The following is a 15,927-nucleotide window of genomic DNA, read 5'->3' as shown; positions in this document are numbered from 1 at the left end:
ATTATAAGGTATGCAAAAAGGTATTCGTTCCCAGTTCATTGCTTTTCAGGCAGAATGGTAATTGACAAGAATTGTACCAACTTTAAACCACATTGTTAGCTAATGTGCATGGCTTACAGACAGACTCTATTAAAGGTTATAGAATTCACAGAATGATACTAGGTAAGTAAATCTATTTAATGAGAGCTAGTGCTGATTCTTTATTGAAGATCACACACACAAACGGACGTTTTAGGAACGGAAAACAAAGTCCTACGTTGGATAGTTATCGACTGCAGCCAGTTTTCATGCTAGTTTTTGCGCTCGTGAAAGTAATATGATGTATTAAGGGTAGTTTAGTCGCAAGTTATTACAGAATACGACTGCAATCAAGGTATATGTATTTTCCAGACATTTTAACATCCAGTATAGTACAGGACTGCCACCAGTATCTTGATTTTCTTTTAAAATTTATTGAATCTATTTATTCATTTACCTGCTTACTTATTTACGTATTGATTTCAGTGTATAATGTTGCTATGTTTGACGGTTTCCCTATTTGTTTGTATTTTTTGCTTGTTGTCACATTTCCATCGATTTCTACAAATTCTCTTAAATCAAACTACTTTTTCATCACTCATCACAGACCACACTACATTCGCCATATATGGGGACATCACGGAATACGATGTTTCCGCTGACTTATGTAAAGTCGTAGGTAAAATCCGCTCGTTTGGTCCTGTCTCTTCTGTAGCTTTTGTAAACTTTGTGAAGGGACTTCCTCTGTGTTTGAGCCTTAATCTCGCAGGTAACTTAGCGGTGTTTGGGCGATTTTGGACTGCTCGCTTTTGGAGACTTAGCGGAACAGCCCTGTGGTTCTTTGAGCCATTCTTGCTTTCCCTAACTCTAGGAAAAGCACATGATACTTTTCGGTATTTATCGACGCTCCTCTGAAAATTCTCTTCTCTACTTATTGGTTCTTGATCAAGACGCGCACTATTTTGCATAAATGTCGGTAAATTACTATAATTAACCCGACTTGTTGAATTGTAAAACCTATTATTAAATAATTCTTTGGAATCTAATTTCAAGTCATCGTCAAACTTTTCTGCCGTTATAAAAAGGCTTGGAGATATATTTAAGGGCAACAGAGATTTGCTTTCAGAGCAGTTTTTTCCGTCAAGATCCGGAGTAGGATGTGGTGGTCTGGACTCCAGGTATCTTTCATCTTTCGGTTCACTTTCGTTGCCAGGCCCACTCGTTAAATGAAAGAAAGACGAAGTTTTCAATTCTCCACTTATTTCTCTAATTGACTCTTTTTGGATTTCTGAGGGTAGACAGGGAGTGGAACTCTCCTTTGCTTGAGGTTTTGATTCGTTGTCACTTAGTTCCGATCCTAGTGAACTAATTGACGACTGACGACTTTTAGAACTATCTTGCGCATCCAAAGAATATCGTTGGATAGACCCATCGTTTTTTGTTTCTAGATCGAAACGTTCACTGTTTTCAACTTCACTGCTGACCTCCGAATCTGTTTCGGAATCGCTGCCGCACGTGCCTTTTCCATTCGTTCTCCACCAGCCGTTGCTTGGCAACAGATCGCTTGGGGCTTTGGCTTCTGAAGATGAGGGAAGTCCTTCCAATTTAAATTGGCGTCGCTTTCTTTCGTTTGACGTGTTATTGGGAGGTTTTGAAGGAATGTTAGGCGGTCTGATCAGTCTATTTGACGAAAACCCGTTTCTTGACGGAGCGGAGGATATACCATTACGCAAGCGTGTTGATTTGAAACGCAAATTTGACGGCTTGTGAACCGATGCGCTTTGACTTGTACGAGCAAACGGGCCGAAACAACTTTCTTGAAGTGTTTTATATTCGTCCTTCTTTCGAAAACCTTGTCCAGCTCTCAGATTAACCCTATCTCTTTGATTACTTGGTCCAAATTGGTATATTCTTGCGTGTTTGTTGAAGAATCCGTTGAGTTGTTTTGACAAACAATCGTTCATGTCTCTTTTGAGGAGTCCATCTAGATTATAAAAAAGTTGATCCATGGAAATTCGGTATCCGCTTTCCTCGGCATCGATGTGAGCACATGGCACAGGAAAACTTTGCCATTCCATATTATGTTAAATAATATAGCGTTGATGAATGGTTTACAGGAGGATCGTTCGCGGCGAAACGCTTCATCCATGAATGTCTTTATATTATTACACCTGTTGGTAAATACCTGCCAATGCTGTGTGGCACATTTGAAAAGCTAATGTGGCGGGATTAAGGTTTTGTTTACTTGAAACACAAAAATTTTTATCTTGCTTCTTGAAAGACAAATATTGGCTTTTTGTCCGACGCGTGGAGCTAAAACGCTTCCGAAAAAATCGTTATCCATGATATATCTTACATTTCCTTTGTTGTTCTTAACTGCAGTGTTAGTGCGGGCTGCACGAATGTCGGCATCTATTTAAAGCATGGCTGTAGGCTATTTGTTGGTTACCAGGGTAACTTGATTTATCAGCTGTCTTCACATTATATTCATCGTCAAAGTCTTCAGTTTAACCCCCGTTGTATTATTTTACCTTAGCCAATATTTGCTGCACTTTAATAGTAAAAAGTGTTAACGTTCCAAAAATAAGAGGTTTTTTTGAATTTTTGTCGCACTCTACTTTTTCCTTGTTTTCTTAATTTTTTTGTTAAAACTGATTTTGACAATATGCTATCCCCTCACTTTATGGTTATGATGCGGTTATAATCGATATCACTATTCGTTTATCTTTGTGTAACTGATAAAGAACTTGAGATCTATATCGCAAAATAATATATTTCCTAGCTAATTTACTTTTTAAGACACAACTCAAACGAGGAAATTCAGTTTAACAATATTCGTTTTAAATTTTGCAGTGTTGGATTGTGGGACATCTCGTTCGATAAGGCGATTTTTCGATCCACGAAATACTTAAACAATATTTACTCAATACAGGGTAATCAGAAACATTCCTTAGATTTCTTCATATGTTAAAAAAAAACGTGCAATTACTGAGACAATTTATTCGTGCCTTTAAACTTTTCAGGAGGATAATTTTTTTGTCTGTACGTAAAGATAAAATCGAAGAAATGAAAATTGTGTCTTAAGTTTATTGTATAAAGATTTACCAGAAATATATGAAGATTCTCGAAGATAAACTTTAGAGACGTCCAAGGAACATCGAAGGATTTGAAAATTGGGCGAAATTAAATTAAAGTCGAGACAGAACTTTAAAATGCCTTGACATCTCTCCAGCTGTGTTATTACAATGGTCTGAATTGCAGCTTATTCCACAGCCAGCCGGGTTCTATCAAATTTTCGCTAAAGAAATAAAATCAATTATGTCACCTGTTCAATTAAAAACATTCAAGATTCCTACGAGCGTTTCTGTGGCTGGCAACTGAAAGGAATTTTACAATCGATAATTCATTCTATTCAATAATTTTGCGAATTAGTAAGTTCATTACTCTCTTTTCCTTTTGCCATTTTTTGGAGTGGAAATCTAGGAGCGAAAAGTTAATTTGTATAATTTTGCATTCTCGATGTTTTAAGTTTTGTGATTTGAAAAACCTTTTTGATCTTCCCAATGATGCAAACAAAATACTGAGTTTTCTTCAGTTCCCACCATAAACCTTGTTGTTGGCGAAGGAAGTTAGAACTAGCGCTGTAGAAATTATTTCTACGCGTTCCCTAGGAAATCGGGAAGCAGGAAAGCGTTAATTATTTTCTAAAAAGTTTTTTTCAGAAGCATTTCATTAAAAAATCGGCAGGATATCGTCACAATGGCTTGGGCTCCGTGAACTTAACTCTAAACTTGCTTTGAGGGAAAATCAACCGGCTGGTTTTGCTCGAATTTTTTCTGTTTAAGGGTTTGGAAATCAACCTTTACTTCAACAAGCCTTCTTCCCCCTTTTTTTCCTGAAAAAAATTCCTTCACTTTTGTTAAAGCTCATCAGTTTCACAATTGTTTTTGATTGTTTTGTTTTTGGTGATCGACCCCCTGTAAATATTAACTCAAGTCAATCAGAGCTAGATAAATATCTGAAAAAGATTATTTTTAAGCCAAGAAAAAGTTAATCAGAAGTATTTACCTTGCCCGAAGTAAAATTTTATGACTTTTGTCGGATTTTTACAGGGATTCAATGAACGTAAGGCAAAGGTTAAGGATTTTGTTATTCATTTTGAATAGATTCTTATACTTTTAGACGTTTCCCAGCCAATATGCATCAATCAACTTTTTCTTGTGGCGACCTGCAGTTCGGAGCAAATTTGTTCTTGGAAACGCTTTGTGGAGGAAGTACACAAGCAAATTTCGTTTGAGCCTATTCCTTGAAAACCGCTGAAAAAAGCAGTACCGAAGCGATTTTTTGAGCAATGATTATCGCAAGAAACCCTTAAAAACCCTGAAATTTATCTAAAGTAGAACACGAACGAATCTTTCTAAAATTGAAAGACTTCCACGTCGAAGATCTCCCTTTTTGGCGTTGAAAAAACTGGCTAGAAGTGTGGTCAATTATGAATAAAGGGAGAGCAAGATTAAAACTCCAGGATATCACGCTTTTAGGCTAGTGAGGACAAAGTAAACACAATGGGTTGGAAGCACAAGCTCACAACAGCTGGTATCCTCGACGGAAAAACTTCGCGCTTCCTAAGAAAGAAACCTCCGTGAAATTGCAAAATTTGTTTTTATTGTATATGGTACTAGCAATTATTGTTGATCTGCATTTTGAGTCTTATTTTCTTTTGTCTCAATTCACTTGCGCAAACAGTATATTCTTTTAACATTTTAAAAGTCACATTTCTCTCTCTTTCATTATCGCCACGGGCGAACCAAAATTAGGGAGAAACAATGCTCTTTGTGTCAGTGTAGTAATGTAGAAGTTGCTCTATTTTTTTTTTTTTCGTCTTTTGAAAAATCGTATTTTTTGCTCTTTGATACCTCGCTTTCAATGGCGACAAAAATTTCAGGAGACATTTCCGTGATTTATAACTTAACGTTAGATACCAGCAAGAATTTTCCCAATCAGCCGAGCTACTGCATATTTAAGCAGTTTTTTTCAAAACATTCAAGCCATTAAAAATTTAAAAGAAACAGGAATTTGAAGCTTTATATTCGGTTTAGATATTTCTTCTTAACAAAGGTTTTCGCTTTTGTTTTTTGAAACTTGATATTATTGTGGGGCTTAAAACAACTGAATATAAGTTGAAAAAGAAATCAATATTAAAAAAGCTTTGACCCGGACTTGAAAAAAATTCAATTTGAAATTTTAAGCGCTTGTCTTTAACACTATTACTGTTTTTAATTTTACTAAATATTTCCAGTAAAAGAAAGGGAAAGGTTCTCCAAATAAACATTATTGTTTCAACAGTTCTTCTGTTTAAAAATCTTCCTAAGTACCTCTCGCACAGTTATTATATACGGTGATTTAAAATTCCCGATTTTGATAAAATAAAAAACGTTGTATGTTAACTGAAGCTAAATTTTGAGATGGTTATTTGTCGAACGTTCGCGGTTTGCCTCCAGTGAAATTTTTACATATTTTTCCCGTCAATTCGAGAGCAAATAAGAGCGGTTTTCTTTGACAGATAACAGCGCCAACGGTTGTTTAAAACCCGAAGCCACGCAAACGCTATGTTTTCGATTTAATTTACGAGTAGTAATTTTAAGAGTTAAAAGTTTGAATTTTGATATCTTTGCCGGCTATGAACAGGTGAAACTGACGTTCGTTATCTCTACAATGATTACTTGTGAAAACATTTCACAAATACTTCAGGAAGCGTCGCACGATTGCAAAAGACGAGTACTTTCTTTCTGCTACTTTTACTGGAGAAACAAGTGGAATTGGCCGACTTTCAAACATGAATTGAATGCTAAAAGTTTACAAATATGCAAATAGCAAATTTGCATTCCTCTCAGTTGGACGACTCTTATGGCTTTGTTTGAACCCATTCCTTCCTCTGCATACAAATGTCCTCGCCTCCAACGTTTAAAACTTTCACAATTCTCAATCTAGGCAGTTCACTTTGCGTTACTGCTCTTTTCACCGTTCGCTATCCAAATTAAATTTTTTCACGCGACAATTTAATATTTAGCGAATGATTTTAGTAAGGCAAACCCAAAGTAAGGTCGTTTGTGAGGTGAATAAGCAGTTCCTTCGCTGGATGTGCGTTCATGGTTAATTACGATTCTAGACATCTTCATAAAATAATAATGTAACAATTTTCAATGGTCTGCGAACACAGGGTCATAAATATATTGATGTAAACATGTGTCAAGGCTTGCATTTGTTAAATCAGTGGAGCCAAGTAAGGACAGAAGCCATCGGCTCAACGTAAAAGGCAAAATCTACATGATTTGATGCGAGGATCGTTGGACTTCCGCGCCCAGTGAAAAGAATTGTTGGCATCCATCGGTGTTGATTACGCATGTGTACAAAGTTTGCGGTAACGGTGGCCGAAGTAACGCGACATTCAAGATTAATCTGTAGGCCTACTGACGGACGGTTACTCTCGTTGTTGTGACATTTTTGATGTTGACGACTGCCGCTACTTCTGCCTCGACCAGTTCGGACCCGAATGGAGCACCGGGCAGTAGCTACCGAGGGTATAAAGTGTTGATGGAAAAATACGATGGCCTGACGAATTACATTCCTTCCAATATGGACGATCCCATCGTTTTAAACGTTGGAGGGAAACGCTTCGAGACTTACGAAGAAACGCTTGCAAGATTCCCCGACACTTTGCTCGGCTCCAAGAGTCGGAGGTCTAAATTTTACAACAGCAGACGGCAGGAATACTTTTTCGATAGACATCGCTCGGCATTTGACGCAATTCTTTATTATTATCAATCCGGTGGAACTCTTATAAGGCCAGAGCATGTTCCCCCGCATGTATTCATAAACGAAGTTGTCTTTTATGATCTGCCAGAGGAAGCTGTTCAAGTTGTTCAACTTGAGGCAGGCATAGCAGACGAGCCCGAAGAACAACCGATGCCAAGTAATTACTACATGGGAATCATTTGGAACGCGTTGGAATACCCAAACTCATCGAAAGTGGCCAAATTTTTAGCCATTTTTTCTGTGTTAGTAATCACTCTGTCTTTAATAATTTTCTGCGTCGAGACTTTGCCAACTTTTAAAGTGCCAAACCAAGATCGACCGCCAAATGCTACAAATGAATGGAAACCACCTCCAAACCCTTATGATGCAGTGTGGTTCCAACTTAATACGTTTGTCATCGTATGGTTCACAGGAGAGTATGTTATTCGCTTCATTTGCTCCCCGCAAAAATTGAAATTTTTACTGGGTGCTTTGAACCTCATTGATTTATTATCCATTTTGCCTTACTATGTACAACTCGGACTTAAAGAAGATGACTCTTCCATCTCCGTGCTGCGCGTAGTGCGTGTGGTGCGCGTGTTTCGAGTGTTTAAACTCTCGCGTCACTCGCGCGGGCTTCAAATATTGGGAAACACGCTGAAAGCGAGTTTGAATGAGCTGATTATGTTAATGTTCTTCTTAGCAATTGGCGTTATGATATTTGCAAGTTGCGTCTACTACGCCGAAGGAGGGCCTGAAAGTGATGGTTTTCAGAGCATTCCACACGCTTTCTGGTGGGCAGTTGTCACTATGACCACTGTGGGGTACGGAGATGTGTCCCCCGTCAGTTTACCAGGCAAGATCGTGGGTGCCCTGTGCGCTATCTCAGGTAAGCCGACATAATGCAATAACTGACCTGTCTCTAAATAACGTTTCTTGACATTCATTCTTGCTCTTAAATGGCTTACCTGTCAGTCATACTGATGGAATGTCAAAGCCCTTCAAATTTCATATATTTTGTTACTTTGTTGAAAATGTTTGTTAAGCGTGCAGCTTGCGTGTTCGTGAAAGATCGCGCGAATGGAATTGATAGCGTTATCATTTGTGTTTCGGCTTTCAGTTAGTTCATATCACACTGCCTTAGAATTCAGATCGCGGTATCTCGGTTAACGCGCTTATCTGATGGATCCATTCGAGAACAATAATGAAATCAACTGTTGAACATGGCTGAATGAATAACTATAGTAGGACGTTATCACTTAGATTGAAAACTACAACGCTGAAGCTATTGATTTATAAGCGAGGCTCTATTATCTCAATCGACTTTCTGTTGAATACCTAAGGTGAAACAATTTGTGGTTGAAAGAGGGTGATATCTTGTGCCAAGAAAAGATAAACGCACTGCCTCCACGAAATAAGAAATGATGACAAACATTATTTGCGATTCTCTCGCGTGATTCTCGCGTGGACATGGCCCGCAGGTCCTGTTCACGTGCTGATTCGCGAGAAAAACACTTGATTACCTTCTGCCATTATTCCCAACTTGAGGGAATGAGTAATTTATTATGTGGGATCCAAATACAATAACTTTGTTTTGAAATGTTGGCGAGGAATTATTTTTGCTTGAAATGAAAGGCCATTAAATGTTGTAAAGCAAACAAATGCACTTTGCTGAATTTTGGTCTTTTCATTAAAATCAGGAATTTTTATCGACAAACTAGCTCGCTTCAGTTCAAAATTTGTTGAGTTTTGTCATGTATGATTGAACACTGAAATTTCTTGTTAAATATTAATTGGCTTTGGAACGCTGAAGTTGATAACATCAAAGAGGTGTTGCTTTCACATCGTTCATTTTTTAGCGGTGAAAGTCAAATTTTCAATTTATGCCAAACGTTAGTCTTAACGAAATCACGATAATTCAGAGATAGCAGCGCAAATGAGTTGAATTTAAAATCTAGTGCTCCTAACGGAGTAAAATAAATTAGATTAGAGTTGTGAGTTGACGCTGCAAGAAGCTTGTCAGCTTTGAAATATTTATAAGTACCTGAAGTTCGAAAAGAGAATGAGATAAAAAGCTTGCATTGTAAATTATAGAGGCCCGAGCTTTACGGCTTTTTCACCCAGTGCATGTAAGAAAAATTTTGGGCCTAATAAAAATCGAGTTCGTTCGAAAAATTTTTGGAGTAAAATCGTTGTCGGACTGAAGTCACTCTAGTTATTGTAAACTAAAATACATAGTTGTATTCATAATGCCTCATCCTTTTATTGGGTGATGCGAGAGAATAAAGCGTGTGATTATATGTGGCAGTTATACTTTAAATTCATTTAAAAGAATTAAGGGTGCGCTGTAAAATTTACGGGATTCAGACTTGCTTAGAACTCAAGAACCTCTTAAAATTAACAATTGTCATACGAAGTAATAGAGTTAAAAACCAAACGACAACATGTTGGACCTGCCGCTGAGGGTTTTAAAAATTCAAAACTTGCCACACGCACTCGAGGTGCGAGAAGTGAAAAGGAAAACTTGATTCGACGTAATTTTGTTCAGGAGGCGTACAGCTATCATACAGAATGTATATTAAAGCGACAAACATTCGGTGGTTACCGCACAAATGTCAAAAATCTTATTTCATGTTGTCGACGAGCTGGAAAAGGTTGAAACTCAGCAGGGTATTGACCTAAAGAAAACATATTTCTTAAAAACACACCCGGCATGTGCTATTGATAGAAAAGGAAGAACTAAAAACAGCGCGTGGTATTACCAATAAAAACTTGAAATGAGATTCGTTTTCAGGGAAACGTTTACTGCATTCATATTCAAAGCAAAACTCATTTAGACAGGCAAATGAATTTATGAATTTAGTTCGTTAAAATACAGGGTAAAGCGGGGGAATTTTAACAACCTCCCACGCAACTAAAAGATTTAATTTTAGTCAAAAATAAATCTATCAACGAAACTACTGTCAATGCTCAGTAGAAAGGTTAAGTTTGTTTTATTAATCAGCTGATGTATCGTGAGGATTCAAAGCACCTGTTAGTTCGTTTCGCTCTGTTTTCAGTTCTCGAAAAATCGAATTATTTTCAATAGATTGAAGACAACGCTTGCCGCGCTTCAAACCCTATCGAAACTGCAATTTGCTACAATAAGCAAGAAAAATAGATATGTCCAACCTGTTAAAATCTCTTGAAGATGCGTTTAGTCTAAAGTCAGTTCATCTTGAATTCGCTTGAGTAAAAAAAAAATTCACTTCTTCTTGCTTTATAATACTTAAACGTGGTATTCTCGTTTTAAAATGAAAGCAGGAACACCGTTTACCCGGTTGAAATTCTGTAATGCTTAAGTTATGTCACTGTATATTTCAGCGATTTATTGGGATTAAGTTCGGTAATTTCACATAGTTTCTTCGCCAACGCGTGGACAAAATATTCTGTATTTTAAATTTTGGTAATTTTCCACTTTCTTTCGTAGTTTTTGAAAACTTTTACCGATCTTCTCTCTCATACTTGTACTTCGGTCATATCTCCGCCATTTTGAAATCATGTAATCTTTTATGGCTTCTGTGCTTCATACATTTGCAAAGAAAGTTGTTCTTACAGTTTATCGTTTAGCTTAATTAAAATTTTGTCGTGATGAAGGAGTACCTTCGTTTATTTTCCACAAGGAAAGAAACTCATTGAAAATTTAGTGGAATACGCAATTTGAAAGAGCTTATCCATAAGGAAAACTCTAAACCCTTAAAATCTTATCTGTTTTGCCAAATTTCGTTCCTTCAGTCTTTTAGTGCTTCAGATCTCAGTTCTGTTAGTTTAATCCGTACACGTTTGCACTGCAGGCGAGAATTTCAAAGAAATCCTCTCGTTTCCTCGTCTCACTAATTAATATTCACAGTTTGAAAACTCAGACTGTCTTTGAAGAACTATCGTCTGCCTTTCATGGTACATGTTCTTCTATAGCCGGAAAGACATGCAAGTGGTACTTTTATTGCCACAGGAGTTACTTATCGAGGCAAATGTTGTTGGGAATAGAGAGAAATATTGTAAATATAGCAGTTGCGAGGGCAGCTGTGAGATTTGATTTTTTACTTAAAAGCTGAAGACTGGAGTAGTCGAGGATTAGTGAAACAACAGTATTTTATCGTCAAAGGCTTTGTTTTCACAAAATGCAGTAACATAAATGGCCACCCATGTACTTTGTACTTGAATATCACCCGCTTTCGTTGATAATTTTCACTCAGCAACTTGTCAATAAAGATGGAATTAAATCAATTACATCTGAGAATCGAAAGTAATCAAGGAATGCAATGGCTTTTCTTCACTACGCACTGTGATTGGTGAAGATAACTTGCTTTGCCCTTAAACCAATCAGATTCGAGCTTTTAACCGAGTTTTCTTACACTGTGTACAGTGTGCTTGTTTTTACTCTAGTTCTCATTGGCTTCTTGTGGCTATGTTTTTATTGGTTTCCGTAATTAGTTTTTTGTTTATATTTTTGACCGTCAATGGAACTACTCTGCAACTGCGAGCACAATTAAGAGGAACTAGCTAAAAGTTCCCCAAAGTTGTGGAACTGTAAGGAATGAGTAATCGCTAGTTGCAGCTTAGGATCTTATTTGAATTACATTTTACGTTCAGCTTCTGATGTGTTTTTTTTTCGATAGAGCAATTTTCAACCGAGTGTCGAAAGTAACGCCTGATTGCTGTAGTTTTGCTTTACTTCGCTCTGTGATCGGTCAGAAAACTCGCGCTGCTCTTTTCAACCAGACAGATGCAAAACTACCATCAATTACGACATGGTCGCCCGCGTTTTTCTGCGGGTTTTCCCGTGAGTTTACTTTAAGTTACCATTTGGCTTTTCAATGTATCTTCCTGTCCTCAGATTGATTTGACGTCGCTCAATCGAAAAGCGCCTTATCATGATATGTGAATCTCTTGATGGATGATTTACATTCAACGCTTGTTGTGGTGGATATTTCCCACGTGAACAGTTTTAGCCAAAAAAATCAGAGCTTTACCTTACATTTTATCTTACTTCTCAGGGGTGCTAACTATTGCCCTGCCTGTACCTGTAATCGTGTCCAACTTCGAGAACTTTTACAACAAAGAGATGAACCGACGAAAGGAAGAGGAACTCAAAAAGGCTGAAGAAGCTCGAGAAAAGGGAGAGGCTAAAAAGTCCGGTCTGAACAGCAGAAAGCAATCCATGGAACTCGAAAACATGGATGGTAAGACTCCCAAGTCACCCAAAGATGTAGTGGTTTGTAGCGTGAACAACAAAGACGAAAATTCGACCGATAAGACTCATCCAACACGGAGGTCAGTTGAGACTGTGTGACGAACTGTATCACGTGATGCATGTCACGTAATGCACAATGTGTCACGCTGAATTTCACATTTGAGAACATGGAAAGACTTTTATTCAATGATATATTAATCCTATTACCTGCAAGATAAACTGCTCAAAGCAAGAGTGGATTTCAACCTTTATCCCTCAAATTGAAGAGGGGGTTGTTTCCTTTAGGAACAGCTGGCGTCGAACATATGAATTGGAAGGAAACTAAGGGGAAAGATTATCTGTATTCACAGCAAATCAGAAACCAAATAAGGAAAAGCTATTACGCCAAATATTCGATGCTCTTAGTTCAATATTATGCATAAATGTAGACCGGGAGTAGATTATACGGCATAGGCGTCGAGGAAAATCTGAGGAAATTTGGTCGTCCGCTTAATCAAGCTTGAAAACACAATATGAACGCACAAATAGTGGCTGTAGTATCCGCAATATACCAATTCAGTCACAAGAAAGGAAATTTGGACCTAGCATTCTGAGCACTCGCCTACTGTTAGTAAATACACCCAAACTTTTATGCCGCCTGGGAATAGCCTCTCGACTTTTTATCACCAACGGCCCGATCCATAAATTTGTTCCAAGTTTTAGAGGATTCTTCAAACGATTACAGTTGTGCACTGTAAAGTAGATATAACATGCCTTTAGCATTATTCACCCTTCTGGTTCCCACCGGTTAAATGTGGCAAACTGTGGTATTAACTAAGAAGAAACTTTCTAGATCTCGGTGGAGATGGACTTAAAACCAGTTTTTGAAACTGCAAGGTCGTTACACGAAGGAGTCACTAGCACTGTGCTGAGAACACAATCTCGAAAAACAGAGCAACACGATTTTGTCCAGCTTCTCGTTGAAGGCATCTAGCATGTTAAAATCTTGAGGTACACGCAGCAACGTTTGTCTTCGGGTTCTGCACCTGGGTCTAATGGGGAAACAAGTCCTCTTAGACACTCTTGGTGAAGTTGATAGAAGTGGAAATGTGGCCAGTTGAGATTCTTGGTGAAAGTGTGTACCTATCTATCGATGAACATCTATCTAATGCTTGGGAAACAAGGAAATTAGCTGAAATAATAAGAGTGCCCACAACAGAACGGGGGACGCTGAGTTTGAAGCTGAGGAACAAGACGTCAGTTAGAATTCTAGGTTCTAAGGCGGTAAAGGACGAGGACGGTAAATTTGAGAAAAATAACGAAAATTCAATCTTCCTCTCTCAGGAACATTAATAAGTGGTGAGGAGAAACATCTCGTAGCTAATAGTCCTTCTTTGATCAATTATCAAAGATAAAACCGATTCAAACCAGGTCTCAAAAGACCTGTTTAACCCATTTTATAAACTTGAATATATGATTCGACATTTTTTATTCCTGTAGAGAGAGCGGCAGCTCAATATGTGCTCATTAACAGTCTCCAATGCAGCAGGTAGTAAATAGAGATGTTTTCAAAATCGGTGTTTTTATTAGCACACAATTTTTGGTATTTTAGCCTCGTACCATTTAAATTATCAATTGATATCTTTATTTAGCTACATATCCCTTTTATTCAGGGGTAAATTTCAACTGAATCCCTTACAACTTTGCTTTCTTAGCAATATTGCTTCAAGTAACACGATATGATAAAGGTGTAAAGCCCATAATTGTATACTTGTGCTGCTCAATAATGAGCTATAGCATTTGGTAGAGTAACTTAATATAAAAATTTAAAGAAAGTTTCTCATTGAGCATGAAATACACATTCAAATTTAGATTTTTTTTTTGGATATATTTTTTAACACTACAGAATAACTCGAACTGATTTTGGTAAATTTTTTAGTTAATAATTTCGTTTTTAAACGATTGGTTGACAATTGTCAGTGAATAAGCTTGGCTTGTCATCCAGATATTGGCGAGAAGGGTAAAAACATTGTAATATGTCAGTATGAATAATACTGAAGTTATGATGGTTACTAGGAAATCTCTGCGGCTTATTTGTGTCATTGGATAAAAAAAGAAAGGGCCTTCTCTAAAACTGACTTGAGGGAAACGAGTCGCCAACTGAATGATGCGTGGGCTAAACTTGCGTGACAAAAAGACAAGCTAAACTGAATTTATGTGGGAAGATGTTGTCAATATCAGCTAGTCTTTGATCTTGCAGGATAGTATTTCAAACACAGTATGAAACTACTCCCATGTGAAAGTAAGAGGCTCGCGTAATGTGAGCAAATGAAAATCTCTATCTTTTGTGGCGATATAAGTCGCTCTCTTGTTCAGACTGTCGTTTGTTACACACGCCAGTCTTTGGTTTATAGTTCACTTAGTTACTCTCTTTCCTAGTTATAGAAAAAAAATTAACAGGCTTCTGCAGTTGCATGATAAAAAAGGTATCTTTGCTAGAGGAATAAAAACGATCATGAAGTCTTTCTCACATTCGCATTGGTCAGAAAAATTGACCGTAATACGTATGCTTTTTTATAAGAAAGCTAAGAAAGGAATGTAGAGGAATGATTTAAAGTGGCAGCTAATTGAATTTCATAACTTACACGTTGTTTTATTACAGCTGAGACGGCAGGTTCGCCTCTTAGTGGTCTGCGGTATGCAGTGTGCGAATCACGACCAAGCTTAACCTTGTACTTAGGCTCCTCTCTGCCATGTAAAAGGTTATCTGGGTATGGGGGGGGAGTGATAAAGAGCCTAGGAGCAAAGTTGTCTCGAGCCTTGATATCGGTCATTTTATTATTTCTTATAACTTCTGTAATATGGGGCTTAACTTAAGGGGGCACTTTCGTTTCCATCAGGAAGCATGATACTTGAAACACCGAACAAAGGTTTGATTTACCAGGTTTCTGTTCCCAGAAATAGTTTTAGATTGCGATAATTTGTATCAGATGTCACTTTCCTTTGTGCATTACGAGACCACATCAGATGAAAGTGCTCCCTTATGATAAATTTCTTAGATCCGTTCATTATTTTGAGCAACTGTATTTTTCAAGACATGTTTATGTCACCTTATTTAGAATTTTTATTCTTATTTGAAACATGCAATTTCTTGTTAATCTTAAACACTCGACCGATTCTCGTCTCTCATCGGTTAACACCTTCGCACACTGCTTATGTCACTATAAAGCAAGAAGTAATTTCAAACAATTTTTTTAAGTACAAATTTTATATTGCAGTTTAAGTCGTGGGTTGGCAAAACACCTTGGCGTTATAGGTGTGTTTGTAACTTATTCCGACTGGATTTTCTTCAATAAAATATTTCAATATTTCAACAACGTTTGTACATACACAGACGTCTGACCGCTGTGTTGTCTTTAGTATGCTACACGAGAAATCTTTTATGGCCAGCCCGTACTTCGTGTATGACTCAACTGAGTGTCGAATGAATGATCTAAGAGTACTTTGGTTATACGTCATCCAGTCTTTGATCCGGGTGGAAAGCTACTCCACCCTCCCTTCCCTACTCTAAGTCAATCGAACGCTCAACTAAACCGGTCACGACCTGGTCTCTTGAATTGTATTTCTCCGCGCTTGAGGACGGTCACGTGTACTATGAAATCTAATTAGCTTCTTGTGTTGCTTACGTTTCTTAAGATTAGCTTTCGTGACTGTGTTTTGTTTAGTTTTTCTTTCACGACCTTACAATCAAAAATTGCTCCATCCTGGTGAGCCTGTTAAACTCGGTAAACGTAGAGCTAACGCTCGTAACGTCAGCTTCAGAATATTTCTATGGTGGCCAATCCATATCCCCAACTCAGTTGATAAAACAAAATAATCTAGGTTGGGCCATGTTGAATTAC

The 15,927-nt window shown here is 37.6% G+C and overlaps 2 protein-coding genes across 2 annotated transcripts; one reads left to right on the top strand and one right to left on the bottom strand.

Moving 5' to 3' along the window:
• Nucleotides 1–168: 168 nt before the first annotated feature.
• LOC131791259 (uncharacterized) lies at nucleotides 169–2,404 on the bottom strand. The gene has a single exon (XM_059108607.2). The coding sequence runs from the start codon at nucleotides 2,094–2,096 to the stop codon at nucleotides 597–599; it is 1,500 nt and encodes a 499-aa protein (XP_058964590.2). The 5' UTR covers nucleotides 2,097–2,404; the 3' UTR covers nucleotides 169–596.
• A 2,987-nt stretch (nucleotides 2,405–5,391) lies between these two features.
• On the top strand, nucleotides 5,392–15,358 carry LOC131791261 (potassium voltage-gated channel subfamily A member 7-like). The gene is made up of 2 exons (XM_059108608.2): nucleotides 5,392–7,702; nucleotides 11,850–15,358. Exons 1-2 carry the CDS (start codon nucleotides 6,526–6,528, stop codon nucleotides 12,143–12,145), a joined length of 1,473 nt encoding a protein of 490 aa, XP_058964591.1. The 5' UTR covers nucleotides 5,392–6,525; the 3' UTR covers nucleotides 12,146–15,358.
• The last annotated feature ends 569 nt before the right edge of the window (nucleotides 15,359–15,927 follow it).

The sequence above is a fragment of the Pocillopora verrucosa genome, chromosome 8 (genome assembly GCF_036669915.1).
Source record: "Pocillopora verrucosa isolate sample1 chromosome 8, ASM3666991v2, whole genome shotgun sequence".
NCBI lineage: Eukaryota > Metazoa > Cnidaria > Anthozoa > Scleractinia > Pocilloporidae > Pocillopora > Pocillopora verrucosa.
This window is presented reverse-complemented; position numbering and strand designations above follow the sequence as displayed.